The 21,151-nt window shown below is 36.4% G+C and overlaps 1 protein-coding gene across 1 annotated transcript in view; it reads right to left on the bottom strand.

Moving 5' to 3' along the window:
- Positions 1–553: 553 nt before the first annotated feature.
- Positions 554–21,151, bottom strand: part of slc39a7 (solute carrier family 39 member 7) — a 34,339-nt gene continuing 13,741 nt past the window's right edge. Inside the window, exons 2-8 of the mRNA XM_048202203.1 lie at positions 17,891–18,324; positions 15,547–15,715; positions 9,550–9,639; positions 9,292–9,414; positions 7,442–7,558; positions 7,141–7,337; positions 554–1,305 (exon numbers count right to left, since the gene is read on the bottom strand). Coding sequence (XP_048058160.1) covers positions 1,051–1,305; positions 7,141–7,337; positions 7,442–7,558; positions 9,292–9,414; positions 9,550–9,639; positions 15,547–15,715; positions 17,891–18,319 — 1,380 coding nt within the window. The 5' untranslated portion in view covers positions 18,320–18,324 and the 3' untranslated portion in view covers positions 554–1,050. The remainder of the gene's footprint in view (positions 1,306–7,140; positions 7,338–7,441; positions 7,559–9,291; positions 9,415–9,549; positions 9,640–15,546; positions 15,716–17,890; positions 18,325–21,151) is intronic.

Here is a 21,151-nt window from a genome sequence, read left to right as displayed (position 1 = left end):
TATAATCATTCATCACAAGGCCTTATACTATGATAAATTGCTTTCTCATAATTATTCATGACACCACTTGTCTGCCATACTAAGGCAGAATAAAGACTGTTAGAGATGTACCACAATTGTTTTACTTGAAATTGCCTCCACTTTTATTTTTTGAAGTGATATGCTTGTTTTACACTGATTGAGACTGTAAATGGTTTACATTAAACAAATTCAAGAAGACATGGTCAAAACATCTACATGAATAATGTTACAGACAATAAGAAAAAAAACAAAAAAAACACTAAACTAAAATTCAATAAGCATACTATGTTTGCACCTTCTCAAGAACCATCACCAATGATAATGTGAAGCTACAGATTCCTCTGTGGTATGCATGCACTTACGTATGTGTGTGTGTGTGTGTGTGTGTGTGTGTGTGTGTGTGTGTGTGTGTGTGTGTGTGTGTGTGTGTGCGCAGTTTCATTATTCACAGAGTAACGTCTATACCTGAAACAGCTGAATATTTCACAAGGAAACCTAATAAACTTAATGTCAAAGAGAAAGCACACATTGCTTTAAAAAGAATCACATAAACCTTTATTGAACAGTGAACAGCAGTCAACTGACTTAATGATAACATACTGATATTTCTTAAAAAGCAATCTACTGATAAGCAGAAGCATTTGCTTCAGTGACTGGAGACAATACATCTTGGGAACATATTGGTCAATGTCAAAGAGTCCCCACATTTCAATCCCGTCCATATCAGTATAAAGAACCGAACGAACATTTTGGTCCATAGGTTGGTTCATGTGCCTAAAATGATTAAGTGATCCATTCATGTTGGTCTCTGGGTAAATGAGTGCAGTTCTCGCTTTATATTCTTTTACTCTCTCCCTCAATCATTCTGTTTTTTTGTTTTGTTTGTTTTTGTATTATTTTCTATTGTCTATGTCAACATTAATCTCAGAACACTCATTTCAGGTCTTTAGCCGCAAAAGGTTCAGATGACCATGCATTGGTTTCTACTCCCCAATTTCCCCAAGTTCTTTTCAAACATCGCTTACTCTCTCACTCGTACTCAGCGATCAGCACCATCATTCCTACTCCAAACAGCAGAGCTAGGATCTCCAGCATTGATTGCCAGAAACTAGACCGTCCAACCAGCAGCTCTGGGAGAACCGTGACGGTTGCGATATAAACAAAGCCTCCGGCGGTGAAGGGAAGGATCCAGGCTGTGGCCGCAGCACCCACACCTTCAGCCAATAAGGAGCAGGCAGTTCCAGCTAGCGCACCAATGGCGGTGAGAAGCTGAAGACACATGGCCTGATGAAAACAGGAAGAGTAGAAAATTAATGGTAAAGTAAAAACACTGATGTTTAATGAAGTCGGGGTGAACCACCTCCGTGAAGTTGGCACCCTATAAAACGAAATAATCCCCAAAACTATGTCATTTGTTTGTGCTACGTTTGTGCTGATTTGTGCCGCAAAAACAAACGTTTGTGCTGGTTTGGTGTTTGAGATATTGAGCATTATTTTTTGGTCGTGTTACGCCATTCTCCACCCCATGTCGTTCAAAACGCTTTGTTTGTGCTGTTTTGTGCAGGTAAAAGTTTCGTTTGTGCTGCTTTGGTTTTTAAAATATTAAAATAATAATTATATAGGTCATTCTCAGGTCACTCAGCCGTCCACATGCTCCAAATTCGGCCAAAATAGTCTCGTTTGTTTGTGCTTAGTTTGTGCTGGTTTGTGCAGGTAAAAGTTTTGTTTGTGCTGCTTACAAGAAAAACAGTTTCATATTTCAAAGAAATATGGAATCATCATAGAAAATAGGCCTATCCCGGTACACAAATCGACATTGTTAAAAAGGTTTATATAATATTCAGTGTTTAATTGATGATAATTCTTTATTTGTTTTTTCATTTTGGTTTTGTAAAGAAATAATGAAATAATAATAATTATTGGATTGGGGTCCGGGTCCGTGTACCTGGTAGGCTGATTTGATTTTATACTTAAAAAAAATAAGAAAGTGAAATAAGAAAGCATTTGATTTTTGTTTTTTCGTTTTGTGTAAGAAACTGAAAAATTTAAAATCAAGCTAGATTTTTCGTAATTTTTTTTCATGGGTAAAAAAAAAATGTGATTATTCTTTAATATTTGTTTTGCATGGCTGTTCAACTCGTAATGTCTTGCATGTCCCATCACGCAGTTCATTTGATGTAGGCAACTGCTCTGCATTTTAGTTACAATTTTTCTAATTGGTTGTTTCATACATTTCTTGCCAATGTACATCACGTGTGTGTCTCTTGTCTGCGGAGGCGCCGGCGCGATCCCTTCCATTGCTTTCTGATATTTTGGGGTTTTCCAATGAAACAAATTATGTTATATATATATATATATATATATATATATATATATATATATAAATGCTTCCAATAACGAGTGAAACATGTTGCATAATTAAGTTTTTCTTAGGCCTTTTAAGAATAAAATAAATAGAAATAAATAAAAAATTCCTCAATGTTGTTTTAGACCACATAAATCTAAAATGAGTATTTTAGGGGCCACCCACACATTCAAAACAAATTTTAAAGCATAAACTAATTTAAGTTTTACACATAAACCCAAAATCCAAAAAAACTCTTAAAGCTATTTTTTCAGTTTCTCATACAAAAAAAAAAAGTTATTTGTCTTTGTTTATTATCAGGTAAAAATCAAATTAAACGAATGACTTTATTTGTTTTTTTGATTTGGTTTAGTAGACAATGAAATAAGTTGTTTTTCTCGACGTAGGCTAATTAATTGAAGGAATTACACGGACTGATGCTGCACAACTTTCCGTTTCTGACACTGAAAATGAGGAAAGCAAACAGAGACTCAATTTGAAATCACATTGCTCCTACTATTTCTGTTAAATGTATAGGCTTTGGTATAGCTATAATATAATATATTACTTTTGAAGAGCACAAGTGTGACTCCCAAACGAGGAGCACCAGAGGGTTAATATTTTAAAAACCGAAGCAGCACAAACGAAACTTTTGGCAACTGGCACAATCCAGTACAACGAAGCACAAACAAATGAGACTATTTCGGGCGAATTGATTGGGTTTTTTCATAATTTAAAAAAAAAAAAAAAAAAAGGTAATCAATAACAGGGATTCTTTTAACGGCACAAACCGGCACAAATCGAGCACAAACTAACACCGGTTTGGAGCAATTTGGATGGCATGGGGTGGAGAGTTACATAACTGTTCATAAAACATGTTTTCGTTATATTTAAGAAGAGGTCTTAGTTACAATGTTTGTTTTAACAGCACAAATCGAGCACAAACGAACAACGCCGGTTTCGTGCGATTTAGACGAAGTGAGAGTGACATCACAGCTCCCGAATTATATTCGTTATATCTGTGGAAGGAAAACAGTTACAGTGTTTGTTTTAACGGCACAAACCATCACAAATCGAGCACAAACAAATGGCACCGGTTTGAAGCAATTTGAACGACATGGGGAATGATGTCACACGACCAAAAAAATAATGTTCAATATCTCAAACACCAAACCAGTACAAACTCGTTTTTGCGGCACAAATTAGCACAAACGTAGCACAAACAAATGACATAGTTTTGGGGATTATTTCGTTTTAATGGGGTGCCAACTTCACGGAGGTCATTGAACCCATTTCACTTTTGCTATATCCTTTGAAGTGGCTTCATAAGCGCAGTTTTCCTCCGTGTTGAAATGTTTCGGATCAAAACATGAAGGGGGACAGGACATATCAAAGAGTTGTTTTTTTGTTTTTTTAAACAGCCAATAAAGTTTAGTTTATTTACTGCAGTAAAACCGTGATAATGTTTAGTAATGGTAATGATGCACTTTTAACCCTATAAGACCGAAGGGAGCACCCACATTCCCGTTTGCGTGTCTCTCTTTAAGAGCCAATAGAAACTTAAACCAAGTAGGTAGCACAATAATACTTTTTGCATACAAAATCAGAGACTTTACACATTCAGATCATGCCTCCACCATTGTCCTGTTGCATTGTTTTTACCCTCTAATGAGTCTACAACAAAAACAGCACAAAAGCGATAACTGAAAACAAATAAGTAGATTTCACGTGGTGTTTTTGCTCATAATTTCATGAAAATTGCACAGATCATAGATCATGGCACATCACCATTCAAAGCAGATTCTTATGATTAAAACACAAAAACAACATAATCCATTGTGTCGTTCACGAGATATTACTAACGGAATGATGTAACATATTTGGCTAAAAACATGTCTCTCGTCTTTCCGGGATGTAATGTGTTATCCAATGTTTCCAGAACAGCTTGTTTTCAAATGTGGAATAACACAAATAGGTATCATTTTAAAGCTTAGAAACTCACATGAAATCCCCAAACACATCTTTTGAGATATGAACAGATATGTACAAGCTGCACATCATTAAAAACACTAAAGGTACTCATTAAGGTAATCCATAAGTGGAAATTAGTTATTTTTGCATTTTTAGAGCAATTTCTGTCTTACAGTTTGAAAAGCAAAGTCGGAGCAACGTCATGGCTTCTGACGTCAATACGTAATACTGGCAAGACCCGGAGTGGTGATTGGCTGCCAAAGAGCTCATTAATTCTCATTATTCATGAGAATGAACTCTATTAATCCAAGCACTGCACTGTATTATGCATGAAATGGCATTACAGCGGAGAGTTCAAATGACGCAGCTGTCCATTCACTTCTGACTGTTCAACTGCGCTGTTGTCCTTCAGACGCATAAGTGTACAGTAGCCTATGTTTCCTCCTCAGTAACACTAAAGCGCTGTTTGCATTTTCCCCGCCATGCATTTAGAGCTGCAGTTTGACTAGAAACACAAGGGAAATAATACTGTAACAATATTTAATATGTAAAAACGGAGGGCACATAAGAGCGTTTTTTGCACGGAATGACACAAGTTTAACAACACTCGTCACGTGGATCATAGATCATAAATGGACAGAAGCAAGCATGTTTCAAGTATTATTTTATATAGACATATTTCATATAATCTATTGCTCTAAATATGAACCAGCATTGTGTATGTGGACATATTTTGTCATGTATTTTCAAATGAAATATATATGTGCAAATAAGAACACTGATTCAGCCTTACGTCTGATTATGATCGCGATGACATGATGAATTATTGTGATAGTCAGAAGACCATGTAGGAAATTCAAAGAACAATGGACAAAAAAGTAACTATGCCTTATTGTTTCTGTGTTAAACGGATGCGTCTTCCGTTCAGAGACACTCGTATACGTGATGAAAATATTAGACCTTTTAAATGTTCTTCCGTGACTGTCCCTCGTTTGTTGTCATAGAATTATATTTTTAAAACACATCAAGGTGCCCTCGACTTTGTTTTTTCCTCCACTCATATGTTAATATTCATTATTCTGTATAATGAGTGTGTTGTAGTTCTGTTTTATTGGTTGTTGTCTCCTCTCTTCCTCCCCTCTACACTCCCACTTTTCCAGTTTTGCACGCCCATTTTGAGAGACTTTTTTACAGTTCTGAGGTGTGAGCGACAGGCTAAAACAGGGGGGTCTCATGACACTTTAATGCATCTAACCATTTTGATCAACTCGAGTGCTGAATAGTCCCTATAAACCGGAGTGTACCGCCCACCAGCACCACCTAGCAACGAAAAAAAATTAATAATCATATTTTTTCAAAACGCAAATTAACGCAAAATAGGTGTCAATTGAAAGCTTAGAGTTTGAACTTTACAATGCATGTAGCCAAATCGATTAACTCCTAAGTAGTGCTAAGAGTTATTTGCTGATAAACTGAATTTTTTTTTTCATAATTTATTTAACTAAAAACTAAAATGTGGATTTCAAATTTTTACTCATAATTTCATGAAATATGCACAGATCGTAGAAAAGTATAATGCTGTGGCACAGCATTAGTTAAAGCAGATTCTCACAATTAAAATGAGTCCAAAATCAACATAATCCCTTGTGTTGATCACAAGATATTCCTCATGGAGTAACGATTTTAAAAATGCCCACTAGGGGGCGTCAAGGGCTAAACAAAAAGGCTACCTTGGTTCCAAATGCTGTAACTTGTGAATTTCCCTCTTATCTTATTTCCTTCCTGAATTATTGCATGTCAAATAAGATATGTAAAATTATAAATATTTGTTTGTTTTAATCAGCAGTTTCTCAGCATGAGAATATTGAATTGTAATGTAATTTATATTTTCTAAAAATTTAAATGTGTTCTATCAAACGGTACCTACATTTTGACTATCCTTGCAAGAGTTTTGGAGTTATAAATCTGTACTTTTGTGTATGTCACTCAGAAAAAAAAAAAAAAAAACTCTAAAAATGCCTTCAGGTCTTAAAGGGTTAAAAGCTTGTAATTGATGTAGTTGTCACCTGTTCTCATTTTCAAGGTTTATAATACCAAGGGTATCTAGCCAAAGAGGATGTTCCATAACGCTTTAAATTACAATATTCTGTGCAGAATTCAAATGGGCTTGGAGTGCGTTAAAAGGAAGACTGGTTGAATCATGCATATGACCCATTCTGATGTTGCTTCCGTTTAATCAGAAGAGAGAGACTACAGATTTGAAATCTGAATATCTTCTGAAAACAAATACATTGAAATGCATTTAAAAGTACAACAGTTGACTGCCAGATTATCCTAAAGCTATTAGATATGGACTGTAACCAGCAAAACATGATTTTTGATTTTGTGGGGTCTTTAAAGACATCATTTTATGTTCATATTACATAAGAAATGTATAATTTTTTATGCTGAAAACCTTGACAATGTGATAGTTCATTCAAAAATGAAAAACCTGTCATCAATTTCGCCCTCATGTCATTTCAAACCTCTTTGACTTTCTTCTGCAGAACACAAAAGATATTTTGATTAATGTTTGTGAAGAACAGTTTTGCTTACCATTTACTTCCATTGTATGGAGTGGGAAATAAGCACTGATATTTCTCAAAGTATCTTTTATGTTCTACAGAAAAAAATAAAATGTCATACAGGTTTGGACATGAGGTTGAGTAAATGATAATAGAATTGTTTTGGGTGAACTACCCCTTTAAACTGTATAATTTGCCCAAAAGCCTATATTGACAAATCAACTCTCTGGAGCTCCATACCTTCCTCTTTGTGCAGCCTGATTGGACAAGAATTGCAAAGTCTCCAATCTCATGTGGTACTTCATGTAAGAGGATGGTGATGGTGGTAACAGCACCAACTGCTGGACCAACCAGGAATGACGCTCCAATTGCAAGACCATCCGTGAAATTGTGGGTGAAATCAGCAGCCAGGTTCAGATAACCAGACACTTTAATATCTAAAGAGACAAAGAGAAGTTATTCTGTCAGCAAGACAGCAGCATTGAAAGATGAAAATAAAACTTCTCAAATACTTGAGTTTTTTGGACTTGGGTTTCCATACCAGAACTCGTCTCTACAGTTTTCTCTACGGGTTTCTTATTGGAGTGAACTTGATCTTTTTTTCCCTTCTCTCTTTTCTTGTCATCCTCTTCATCACTATCCTTTGCCTTTGGAGCAGCTGAAAACACGACAAGGAAATATTTTTTTAATGCATTTGAAAATCTGTCAAGAATGTCCAGATCACTCTATAAATAAATACATAAAAATAAGAAATTATATTTTTTTAAATTTTATTTCAGCACCAGCAGCATTGTTTGTAATGTGACATTATTTTTATGACAACCTAATTTTTATTTTCCCTGCATGCCACTTAGCTATGCAACTGGGAACAGCTGCTTCATTGTGAGCACTGATGAAAGCTATCAATTTAAATTTTTGCTATCAGTGGTCAGGCCTTTATCTCACTTGCACTTTTACTTTGTAAAAGAAAAATAAATTATTTTTTTTTATTTTTTTTTGGCTAGACCTTGAGTCTTTATTCAGTGTGTGGACACAGATCAATCTATATTTATGGAATTTAAAGGGTTAGTTCACCCAAAAATGAAATTTCTGTCATTAATTACTCACCCTCATGTTGTTCGACACCCGTAAGACCTTCGTTCATCTTTGGAACACAAATTAAAAGATATTTTGATGGAATCCCAGAGGTTTTTTTATCCTCCATTGAAAGCAACGAAATCAGTATATTCAATGTCCAGAAAGGTACTAAAGACAGTGGTTATGAAGCGATGACAATACTTTTTGTACGCAAAAACAAAACAAAAATAACGACTTTATTCAACGATTTTTCCTCTTTTTTTATGTCCGAACGCCGCCTCATTATTGGCCGGCTCCTGCGTCAGCTGCAGACTCATGCTGCTCAAGTGAAGAGGCGTCAGCCAATACTGAGCCGCCGTTCGGACATAAACACAAAGCACTGCGCCAACTGGACTGAGAGGAAAGAGGAAAAATCGTTAAATAAAGTCGTTATTTTTGTTTTATTTTTGTGCACAAAAAGTATTCTTGTCGCTTCATAACATTAAGTTTGAACCACTGTAGTCATGTTGACTATTTTATAGGGGTATGATGAGATCTCGTGGCATGAGATCTCACGAGACTAATATGTGACGAGATTTCTCGTCGAGGCGAAAAGTAGTCTCGTGATGTTGCCATGACAGAGTGGTTAGGATGATTAGGAAAGAATATGCCACCGCTTCGTTTACATTACGTGTAAGTCATTTTGCTTTGTATTTAAATAAAAAACATTTAATCCAGTTTGATAATGGTCGCCGCCGCTCCATATTTACAGACTTACGCGCGATCGATGAAAGTGAAAGTAAATGCGAGCGCGCAAACGTGATTTCAATCCCCCGCATTTTGAAAACGGCTCCATGATGAATGCAAATATCTCTCAATATGAAAGCTATTTTAGGCTGGGCAGTGTAGTTGTAACCATCTCTTAGCTCTGTATCAGAGAAAAATTTGGTCTTATTTGCACTTTGAATATTGAGAGAGTGTGATTATGGTTGCACTTATTGTAAAGTGTTACCATAAAAAAATGAATAACAGTTTTTTCTTAATCTTATTAAGCACAAACAATAAGTTTTCATTTGTTAACATTAGTTAATGCACTGTGAACTATCATGAACTAACAATGAATGACTATTTTTATTAACTAACATAAACAAAGATTAATAAATACTGTAGCAAATATATTGTTCATTGTTAGTTGATGTTGGTTAATACATTAATGTTAATAAATGAGACCTTATTGTAAAGTGTTACCATGTTTATTTATACTGTTTTTATTTCTATGATCAGTTTGTGGAAAGGAGTTCAGTTAGAGACTGAGTCAAGAGTCAAGACTCTTACCATGAGAGTGAGAGTGCGAGTGTCCTCCCTTCAAAAGACGAACAAATTTCTCAACCACTAGAAATGCAACAATGCCAGCCAGAACCCACAGACCAACTGACATCATGTGACCATGGGAACCTCCTGTGACAGAAATTAAGCATTTATTGACACTGTATAAAAAAAAAATGACATCTTTTAATAATTTCCATTCCTGTATTTCAGTTGAAAACGTAGAAGTAGAAAAACACAAATTTCAATAACTGAACAATGACCCACCATGGGAGTGACCATGTGACTCCTCATTACCGCTTGAGTGAACATGTGACTCATCGCTGCTGTGTGATTGACCGTGATGAGAATGAGGTTCTGTGTTGAGATAAAATCAAAAGGTGAAGGTCAGGCTGGTTAGCATGGGCCAGTTATTTGGATGGTAGTTTTCATAAATACACCAACACTACATCTAGCTGCAAAGTAGCCATGACTTCTGAAAGGATAATTAGGGGCCAAGCCCCAAAGGTCTGTGGTATGGAAGTTTATTAATGCCAAATGTTTTTTAAATAAAAAGCTTGTTGAATTGCACTAATTGAAAAAAAAAAAAAAAAAAAAAAATGTAATTAAACATGCTTGCATTTTAATGCATTGTATTTTTAGGGCTTGCATTTTTATAGACTGAAATTTAACATGGTCGTATTTAAGCTGTGAATATTTCAATTCAAAACATTTCACACATTTTCATTATTAATATTTTTAACACCTTTTAGATTTCACTTCCAACATATTGAGTCTGTTCAGTTGTTTTTTTGTTTTTGTTTTTTGTTTTTTAACAAATTTGCTTCCTCAAATTCAGTGATTCAAATTAGACAGAAAATTCAATATTGGACATCCGGGAACTGCAGCAATAGCAGTAGATTGCCGATGCATTATCTCCATCTGCTGTTTTTCCTGGCTCAGTGCAGCTTCAAAGGGCTTTAAATGATACCAGACGAGGAATAAGGGTCTTATCAAAGCGAAACGATCAGTCATTTTCTAAAAAAAAAAAAAAAAAAAAAAAAAATGTATATGCTTTATAAACACAAATGCTCGCTTTGCAAGTGCTTCCACCAGACCGCCTTCCGTATTCTTCAAAAAGCTTACGCTGTACATCCTACGCCTTCCCTATTCAACTTACGGAACTAACGCGGTGCCAGTTTCGTTTTTCCGTAATTTGAATATGGAAGGGTAAAGCTTGGGGGTAATTTTCATTTGAAAGTGAACTAATTCTTTAAGCATGATGATATGGTAACATATCACACTGAAGTAGGCTGCTTATAAATTAACATTTATTTAAAATAAAAGTTCTTCTTTGGGTAAATTACATTTCCTTACTAGCCTAAACACAGGCTTTACTCCCTTCAAACTTAAACTGTCACTGTTTCATTATATCATTGTTGGAAAAACACACTTATCAGAATAATTTCTTTTAGTTAAGCTTGTGTATATTTTTAGTTAAAACTATCTCATGTAGGGTTTTTTCTTTTGTGTTTTATATAATGACCACTAGGTGCACTAGGCACAGGTTTTCCTTGATTGGTTTTCCCTGAAGAGAAATATGTTCAGTTGAAAATGAAAGTAAAACAGTGATGCACTTTCGTTGCATCTTACCGTGAAATGAGAGTTTTGCGTCTTGATTAAAATCAACACAATTGTTAATTTATTCATTCTAATATGTCAGAGGAATGTTCTTAAAACATTAGAGCTGCTGTCCGTGATTTTTGGCCCTCTATGGTGTGCATCGTATGACGTTGGAGATGGTCCCTAAATTTGCAAATATTGAACGTTTCACTGGGAAACGCTTTGTTATGTTCATTCTGAGTGCATCTGCTTGCCTGTAGCCAACATCACCAATAATGTGCGCATTTGGTCTTTTATATCACTCTACTAGTCCATTAAGCTATGTTAAAGGGTTAGTTCACCCAAAAATGAAAATTATGTCATTAATGACTCACCCTCATGTCGTTCCAAACCCGTAAGACCTCCGTTCATCTTCGGAACACAGTTTAAGATATTTTAGATTTAGTCCGAGAGCTTTCTGTCCCTCCATTGAAAGTGTAGGTACGGTGCACTGTCCATGTCCATAAAGGTAATAAAAACATCATCAAAGTAGTCCATGTGACATCAGTGGGTTAGTTAGAAGTTTTTGAAGCATCTAAAATACATTTTGGTCCAAAAATAGCAAAAACTACGACTTTATTCAGCATTGAATACATTTTTTAAAATGGTGCGTAGGTGTGCATGTCGCGAATGTCCTAATCGCATCACAGTTCGGAGCAGAAGGGGGCGGTAAACTGTCGGACTAAATCTAAAATATCTTAAAGGGGTAGTTCACCCAAAAATGAAAATTTGATGTTTATCTGCTTACCCCCAGCGCATCCAAGATGTAGGTGTCTTTGTTTCTTCAGTAGAACACAAATGATGATTTTTAACTGCAACCGCTGCCGTCTGTCATTGGTATAATGCAAGTCAGCGGGAACTTGGACTATAAGAGTAAATAAAACACGACAGACAAATCCAAATTAAACCCTGTGGTTTAATTTACACGAAACGATCGGTTTGTGTGAGAAACCGAACAGTATTTATATCATTTTTTACCTCTAATACACCACTATGTCCAACTGCATTCATCACTCGATTCGTTTGGTCTGATCGCGCTCTGACAGCGGCAGTGATGTCTCGCGCATATACTTCAATGAGTCGTCACGAGCTGCAGGGTTTAATTTGGACTTGTCTAAGCAAGTTTTATTTACTCTTATTGTAGAAGTTCCCATCCACTAGCATTATTTGACTGACAGACAGCAACGGTTGGAGTTAAAAATCATCATTTGTGTTCTACTGAAGAAACAAAGACACCTACATCTTGGATGCTCTGGGGGTAAGCAGATAAACATCAAATTTTCATTTTTGGGTGAACTATCCCTTTAAACTGTGTTCCGAAGATGAACGGCGGTCTTTGGAACGACATGAGGGTGAGTCATTAATGACATAATTTTCATTTTTGGGAGAACTAACCCTTTAAGTTGACCACCTGGCTATTGATCTGTTGCAGGACAGTAGATGTGATTTTGCAGGACAAGTGTGAGACAGATAAGTGTACTAATATTATGCTATGTAAATATTGATTTACATTCATTGGCAAACTCGGCATATGCACTGATTAATGTTTCTGCCAACACTATAATGTTGCACTTCTGACAACATTAAATCCTGAAGAGAAGACAATTCTAGATTCACGAGTGCACATGTACAAAAACAAAGTCTGAGCATGCACATGTAATATCTGAGCAAGTCCAGTTTTGTCTGAGAAGGAAATCCGCCTGTGAGCAGAAAAATTCCTGCTCGAGTTCTCGCGTTACAATAATGCACTCTCGACATTTGTCATTATAATAACGCCACAGAAACTGCCTTAAATGAACTATTAACATGAGAGGAAAACCATGTCTGAAAGTTGCAATCAATTTTTTTTTATTATTGTTTAAATTTAATGCAGAATATATCGTGTTTTTCCGTAGGCACTCAAATTTCCGTAGGTGGTTCGTTGGAAATATTCAGGATGAATGATTACATGCTTTAAATCATCAATTTGGGCAGCTCTTGAGGTTCTTATCCAGTATGTGAGATAAAATTCTTAAAATTCATAAGATAAAATTCTCCACATATGACTAGAATCGGAGGGTCACATTCAGCGGACAGACACCAATACACTATTCTTTATATTTATTTTAAGAAATGACAACCAAAATCAAACCCATAGAAGCTTGTGAACAGTTTTGAAGTGGCTGTGTGCAAGTTATACTCATTCACAAGCCGAGTGAGGGTCATACTCGCAAATGTAATGTTAATTATTAAACCAAACAAAATACAAAACTTTCAGAAACACTCAGCTGTGATTATTTTATTGAGTGATAGGGAGTGAGCTCAATCAGTGATATTATTAGATTTTCTATACGGCGTTAGATTTGCTTCCCTTAGTGTATTTACACGTAGAAAAGGCAAAAATTATATTACACCATCCAGTTTTTTCCCTGAACGATAATGTGAGTTCATATTGCATTTCTCGATTCAGCATAAATTACCTACAATGCCGACATTTTTCACAATCACGACAGAAAATCAAAATACTGCTCTAAACTCACTAGCAGAAAGGCAGCAAGATATTAACAAACCAGACTACTGAACAGCAGCTTCACATTCTCTATATCTACAATGGCAGGATAGTCTTTCAATTCAGTAGAAAAATGGCTCCTCTTCATAACATAAGGATCATGTCCAACATATGTGATTTTCTGTTTATAAATTTCTAAACCAGCACAGTACAGACTTTCCTCCATCTTTTCTATTTTAATTTTCACTGCTTGCCCTCCAACTGAATTTCGCACGTCACCAGAACCACCTGATTGCAAACAACCTATACTTTTGGCAATATAGTGTATTTTACACACAATATTGTTAGTTTTTTCCCATTTTTTTTCCAACGAAAATATAACCTATAAAGCCAGAACAGAACTGTTGTGGATCTCTGAGCAACAAACAGTGTTGTTTTGTTTCTGTTTAAATCCGCATTTTGAGCGAATTGCCATTATAGGCGTGTTCGACTTGAAGCAGCACTGTGCAGACCGATCTGTGTATGACATCACAGTACAGCAAGAATGATTAGAGAGAAGACAGATCCACATTCTTTCGAATAGCTCTCGCTGCCTATATAGACGACAGATTGTGCAAAGAGGTTAAAAAGTACCCTCATTTGGTACTCAACTGTAGCATGAAAGAACACAGAAATATGTACATGGGTTGTAACTCTTAAGGTTGCTCAAAACTGCGCATGCGTCGAATGCCTGTGTACGTGTACGAGTCAAATGAAGTAAACTTTGCAAGGCTGTGCATTCGACTATGTGCGTACGCTAGAAACAAAGTATACCCAAAAAGTACCAAAGATCCATTGTGAATTTAGACCATCTGTTTGTTTTAAAGGTGAATATTGGTGGTAGATTAAAAAAAATGTACAAGGATACATACAAGGAAACCCAAAAGGTGTCAAAATGCAAAGATTGACTTAAGCGCTCTTTAAGATCGTTCCTGCGAATTTATGACTTTTACAACATGCCATTAAACTGCTCAGAATTCATGGCCGTGACGGATACAGTAAATTATTGTCTGTTTATGACTTTATGTAGTCTACACTTTAGTTTTGTGTCCGTTTTATGTTTAAATTGTGTAGATAGGAGTGTTTAAACTGCTTCCAAATCTGCATTTATTAAGGATGGTAAAATACAGCATGACCTCACAGAATAATTTTGAGAAATGTGTTGAAACGGTAGGATTTACTGTTCAGGGAATCTGGATGTTTACTTACAATTATAAAGGCAAGTTAAGAATAGGGTTTACTTTTTGGTACTTTTTACTCATTTAGACATTTACCGCCACCTACTGGCAGTTTTAGTTTATTATTTAGATATCACTTCATTAAAAAAAAAAAAAAATCACAATTTATATAGTTAGCACAAAAATGAAAATGCTGTGCATTTACATTTACTTACCATCATGTCGTTTCAAACCTGTATGACTTTCTTTTGCAGAACATAAAAGTAACTAGGTAACTATATTGTTTTGGTCTGTAATATATCTAAATACCAATTCAGATGCTGCTTCTGACAATAATCATGGCCATTGTAGCCTAAAAGTTGTAATAAATTCTATGTTGATCAAATAAAATATTAATTTTTAAAACTACTTTTTGTAATGTCTATTTGATGATTTTCTCATTTAACACAATAAATTACTTTAAATTATCTTTTGGGGGTAATATCTCAGCCAAATTTGATGTGTGATTATTTTGCGATTAATTAGATTCATTAATCGGTACATGTAATTAATTAGATTAAAAATCTCAATTTCTTGACAGCCTTAGGTATTTAGTCATATTCTTAAAAATTTGGATCACGGCTTAATAACCATGAGAAAATGTAGGTCCCATGGCCAAACCAGTTGAGAACCACTATTATAGAACACCTTGGGTAAAATCTACAATAGCAAAACTAGGAAAGATTTTAAACACCTCATAATACACCAATATGCTAATATATTTATATAGTCCGGTATAGCTACAGAACTAAAGACAACGGTTATTGTCAAAATAGCATAAAGCATATCCTGTGCACTATGGGATAACCTCAAGGTTATACTTATCACTTCAAGTGACAGGATGTTATAGTTACATGACCTCAAATTGCGCTCACTCACCCAGCGCATGAGGAATGAGATGAAGGAATGCATCTCCAAGCAAACCACCAGATGCAAAACTCAAGAGCACTTTGAGTAGTTTCTGGTGCTGGTCCGTGTTTGACTGCACTGGAATGAGGAAGAGGATGAGGAAGGGTGCAGCACTGATGAGCAGGGTGGCTCCAATTGCCTAAAAACCAGTAAAAAAGAAACAACTGAGTAGCCACGTTTACATATACAATATTTTGTCATTCCAATTCTAATCTGACATGGTGTTTACATGTACCGGCGCTTTCAATCAGAATGACTTTGTGACATGCGCACTTTAGATTTTGTCCTGTTTGCTACCTTGTATCCCTGTCAACATGGAGCTCCATTATTTCTTATGCGCACTATTTTTATGTAAAGTGTGCTCAAGCAGCAACAGCGTGAATTTGTAGCATATTACTGCAGGAAGGTATGAGGAAAAGACAGGCACAGGAAGCTGACCTTTTTCGTGGCTGTGCATCTCTAAGCAGCATCTCAGTACTACCCCTCCCTCCTCCAAAAAGCAAAAGCATGTGGATGAAGGTCCGTAGTAATGATTCACTGAGTTCCTTCAGTGTATTTAATAATTGTGCCGCTTCAGTTTTACTCCAGTTTAATTTAGCTGCCGCCATTGCGCATTCTGACGACCCCTGGCCTCTTGATGTGATGAAGTAGACGCAAAGTAATCGGTTTAACTTGTTTACATGACAGAATTTTTATTTAGTTTGGTTTATAGAATGGTTTATCCCACCCCTCTCAAACCAATTTCATTCGGTTTGGGCATTTTTATTCAGATTGGGGTGTTTATATGAAGCATTTTCATTTGGATTGGACTTTTAAACCGGTTACAATGCTCCATGTAAACGCACCTAGAAGGGGACATCGGATGAACGTTTAGTTTTCTGGCATGTCTGCCAGCTAAGAAAAGCTGAAAAGAAAAACACGCAGCCAGTTTTTTATGGGCTGTCTGAGTCTAAAACTGTCATCTAGTGAGCTAGCTATTTGAATAAGACCACCCACGACTGCTGACAGACTCTGCATAGACCCCACCCTGAGCAAGTTGTACACTGTCCGCCATTTTTTTTCTCCAGGCCGGAGCAGCTGTAGCGACAAGAATGTCTCGTAAGCAACTCAGGTGTTTTGTTGTTGTTCACTCTTCCATTCCCTGCAAAGTCTTGTCTAGTGTTCAACTGCAATTCTGAGCATTCTGTCATTTGTTCCTGTTCTTGTTTTTTTGCCTGTCTCCTGGATTTCCCTGTCTGTCTGTGCTTTGTTGTTTTGTTTGGACACACCAGTCTCTGATGGCAAAATAAAGATCACCACCATGTCCAGTTATAATGCTTGCTACACCTGTGTTTCATGTATCTTTCCGTCCTGTGGTTCCTGCAACAAAGCCTGTTCACAAGATGGCTGCCAAGTCAGAGTCTCCATTCAAGATGGTTGTCATTCCAGATTCTCGTTCCATCATGGCCGCTATTCCAGAGTCTCATCTCGTCCCATCATATATAAGCCTGGTTCACTCTTCCATTCCCTGCAAAGTCTTGTCTAGTGTGCAACTGCAATTCTGAGCATTCTGTCATTTGTTCCCATGTTCTTGTTTTTTTTTTTTATCTTTGCCTGTCCCCTGGATTTCCCAGTCTTCCTGTGTGTTTCTGCTTTGTTGTTTTGTTTGGACAGACTTACTGTGGATTTATGACCCTTTGCCTGTTTTTTTTTTTTTTACCTCGAGTGTGGATTACCCTTTCAATAAACCAATATTTTGATTTTCTGTCGTGATTGTGAAAATTACTCTAGACATTACTTTGTGAAGATAGTGTCATAATACAGTGACATAATATGTTTTTTAGCCATATCAAAATCACATGCATGGGTAAATTTTACCCGCTGACAGAATTTTTATTTTGACCCCTGGTTCTAGTGTTAATGCATAAATTATTTTGTTTAAGATGCTGTCAGTATTGTATGTTTTCTTATCAATGCAAATGCAAGTAAATGTACAAGAGGTAGAACCACACTTTATATAAAATTGATATAAATACTCATGAGACCACATTAAAACACATTGGTTAAGGTTAGGATTATGGATAGGATATAAAGGATAAAAACAAGGGATAATATCATTATTTAACTCTTTAAATATGAGCTAATTAAACAATTTGTAAATTACAGTTACACTGAAAAACTCACTATTCCTATATAGCCTATTAATGAGAACCCAAGAATGTATAAATTATGAACTAAAAGGTTGTAAAAGATTAAGAAGTGATTTATTACTGATTCACAATAACCCTAGCGTCATATGAATCTCTTAGTATACTCATCCATCAGCATGTTTTACCTGCATCCAAAGCTCAACCATGTTCCGTCTCCCTGCTTCCACATCTCTTTTCAAACGCTCAGATCCATGATCATGTATGTGTCCATGATCATGTGTGTGCCCATGGTCGTGTGCGTGTCCGTGGTCGTGTGCATGTCCGTGGTCGTGTGCGTGTCCGTGGTCGTGTGCGTGTCCGTGGTCGTGTGCGTGTCCGTGGTCGTGTCCATGATCGTGTGTGTGTCCATGATGCTCCTCTTTGTCATGGGGCAGATTAGCTTCAGCACTCCATTTGCTTGCCCCATGATGCATCTTCACCCCACCATGCGAGTGACCGTGGCAACCACCGTCACCATGGGAGTGTCCGTGATGATGGTGGGAATGAGCGCGTGTCTGCTGGGACATTATGATCCCAACAGTGAGCAGCAATAGAGATTTACTGAAGGTCCACATTTCTCCTGAACAGAAAGGAAACACATACAAAGATATTCTGAATCATCAGTGCCATAATATGAGTGGATTCAGTATCTGGTTAGTTGATGCATGACGTGTCTACGGGGGAGCAGCCCCCATCTAAGCTATGCTAAAAGTGCTACGCTATGCTAACAGTGGCGTGTTCCTTTAAGCGCTGTAACTGGTAATTATTCCTTTTGTTCAAGCATTCTTTTGCCTTAACAACAGCCCCAATTCCAAAAAAGTTGGGACATTTTATAAAATGCAATAACATCAAGAAAATGTGATTTGTTAATTGTCTAACATTTATTTTAAAAAGTACAAACTCTGTGTCTGAAATCGTCCCCCATACCCTTAAATAGGGCAGTATTTGAAGCAACAGCCTTTTTTAGTGGTGTTCGAAACCTTACTGAACATTATTGAGTGCACTAATTAAAATCCCACAATGCACCGCAATAATGAGTGTACAACTGATGAATAATGGCTAGAGAATACCCATAATGCACTGTGAGAGTCATGCATCGAATTAATTCCTGCATCTCGCCAGAAGATGGCACCCACAGCTGAATCATCCATCCATCCATCCATTCATTTTACAAATCACTCGTCTGTGGCATACAGCGTACTATAATACAAGTATGAATTAATTTGTAATTGATTATTAAATTGTTTATATAAGGTTTATACATAATTTCCATGACAGAATTCAAGATAAATCCTTTCATCTTACTACTGGAGCTGCCAGTTTGCCAAGTTTCAAAAGATTATTAAACAGCAAGCGGCAACTAAAGCGGCAGACCTTCCGGCACACTCAGCGTCCGAATTCACTCACTCGTTTCCATTCACTCCTTCAAGTGGACTATATTATTGGAGTAATGTAGGGAAAAGCGAATGAGAGTATAGGGGGCGATTTCAGATTCAGCCCATGAGACAGGAGAGACTCTCGGACATTGCAGTAGCCTACTGAAGATTGTACAGGGCATTCATGTGGATTTGGATAAAACAGTTAATCAATTTGATGCCGTGCCAGGTGGACGCGGTTTAACCCTTCACAGGGTATATAGCAGATAGGCAACACAGGGTATATTAAATTATTATTATTATTACGCTACTTTTATTATTAAATTAATATTACAATTCATTTGCCCTGCAATAATTTTATAGGGCATCACCACATAACTGCAGGCTGCGAGGATAATAAAAGATTAGTTAGATTATTAGCTTACTCATTTCAAAAACAACTTGTTTAACACGAAATACTTACATTTTCGAAATACTAATTTTTTCACTATGGGCCACAGCATCAGATGCCAAAAGCTCAGTCAGTTTTTACATTCAGTTACTATAATGAATGATTGACTGGCATTTGAGACTTCTTCACCAGCAAAACTCTCATGCAAAGTTTGCACATTGCTTGTGTGATATTCACTGCTTGCCTTCATGATTTAAAATGAAAGTATTTTCTATATTGTGATGTGGCATTTTTTTTTTATCACCAGTTGCTCTCAAACTGATGGACAATGATTCACAATTCGTGCATGTCATTTCCAGTAGGCCTAATAAAATTAAGTAAAGTATTAAATAAATGTGTAAATAAACAAGTAACAAGCAAACTTATGCTGCCTTCACGTGCTATCGGAAATTTCATAATTCCCACTTCTGAAGTTGTGATTACGAGCTCATTACATTCAATGGGAGGGTGTTCATGTGCAATTTTTACCTAGGAAACTCTTTTTTATGATAGTTCCGAGCATGTGAAGGCAGCATTAAACTTGAAGTTTGGCACTAAGTGGTAAGCCATGACTCATCTTTGCTTGCAAAGACTGAGCCTTTGGTGGATGCTCCTTTTATAATCACGATACCCTCACCTATAGCCAATTCGCCTTCTAATTGTGGATTGTTTCTCACCATTTTACTTGGATATTCTGTAATCTATTCACTTTTATTTTGCCTCCGTCCCAACTTTTTTTTTTTGAGTGCGTTGCAGTCATCAAAATCCAAATTTGTTTATATTTATAAAATACAATTAATTTGGCCAGTGAAAACATTGAAATTTTGCCAGTCAAAGGTTCCACACAGAGATGCGTTTTTGTGAATACACACAAATTTTGTATTGGAAAGGCGCTGTTTTAAGTGTATCTCTGTGGCAAAATTACAGCGCCACAATGGTCTGGCATGTATACTACATCATCTTGAGTCGTTTCAGTGGTTTTGTGTGGACGCATTTCTTGAGACAAGGAAAAAAAAAAAAGATTGAATAGGGTAAGCTCCAGCTTCCTATGGATGTAGCCTAAATGTTTAAACTTATCTGAAATTGGGGCTGTAGTTCTACATTGTAGAACATGTAGGCTTTCAATTAACAGGGGCTCATAAAAACTGCATGCACAATAACATCAAAAAAAAAAAAAAAAAAAATAGAAAACTGTTGTTCACAATAGTTTAAGATGCAGTATAGCATTTAACACAGTATGTCAACTCCCCGGATTTAGTTACAACTCAAATGCCTAGTAAACTGTAGTTTTTAGGGATCAGTTTGTAACAGACTATTTAAAAAGGCAGGCTTGCTACGGTAGTTGGTGTTCAGTCACAACACCGGTTTCATCACTTGCCCACTGCGGCACCGAGGTAATTTTTTTCAGTTTAATGTGTAAAAAATATTTAACGCAATTAAAGCAGTGTCCCTTTTTCTGTGTTATATGATCAAGCTCTAATTCATGCAAATGCTTTTAAACCATTCAAGCGTGACAAGACAAAATAAAACACGCTGTCTGTGAATGTCCTGCCTATGTGACACACTCACAATGCGCGTCAGTATCGAGCTCTCTCTTCCAT

The sequence above is a fragment of the Megalobrama amblycephala genome, linkage group LG9 (genome assembly GCF_018812025.1).
Source record: "Megalobrama amblycephala isolate DHTTF-2021 linkage group LG9, ASM1881202v1, whole genome shotgun sequence".
NCBI lineage: Eukaryota > Metazoa > Chordata > Actinopteri > Cypriniformes > Xenocyprididae > Megalobrama > Megalobrama amblycephala.
Note: the sequence above shows the minus strand (reverse complement) of the source record. Positions and strands in the feature narration are given on the sequence as shown.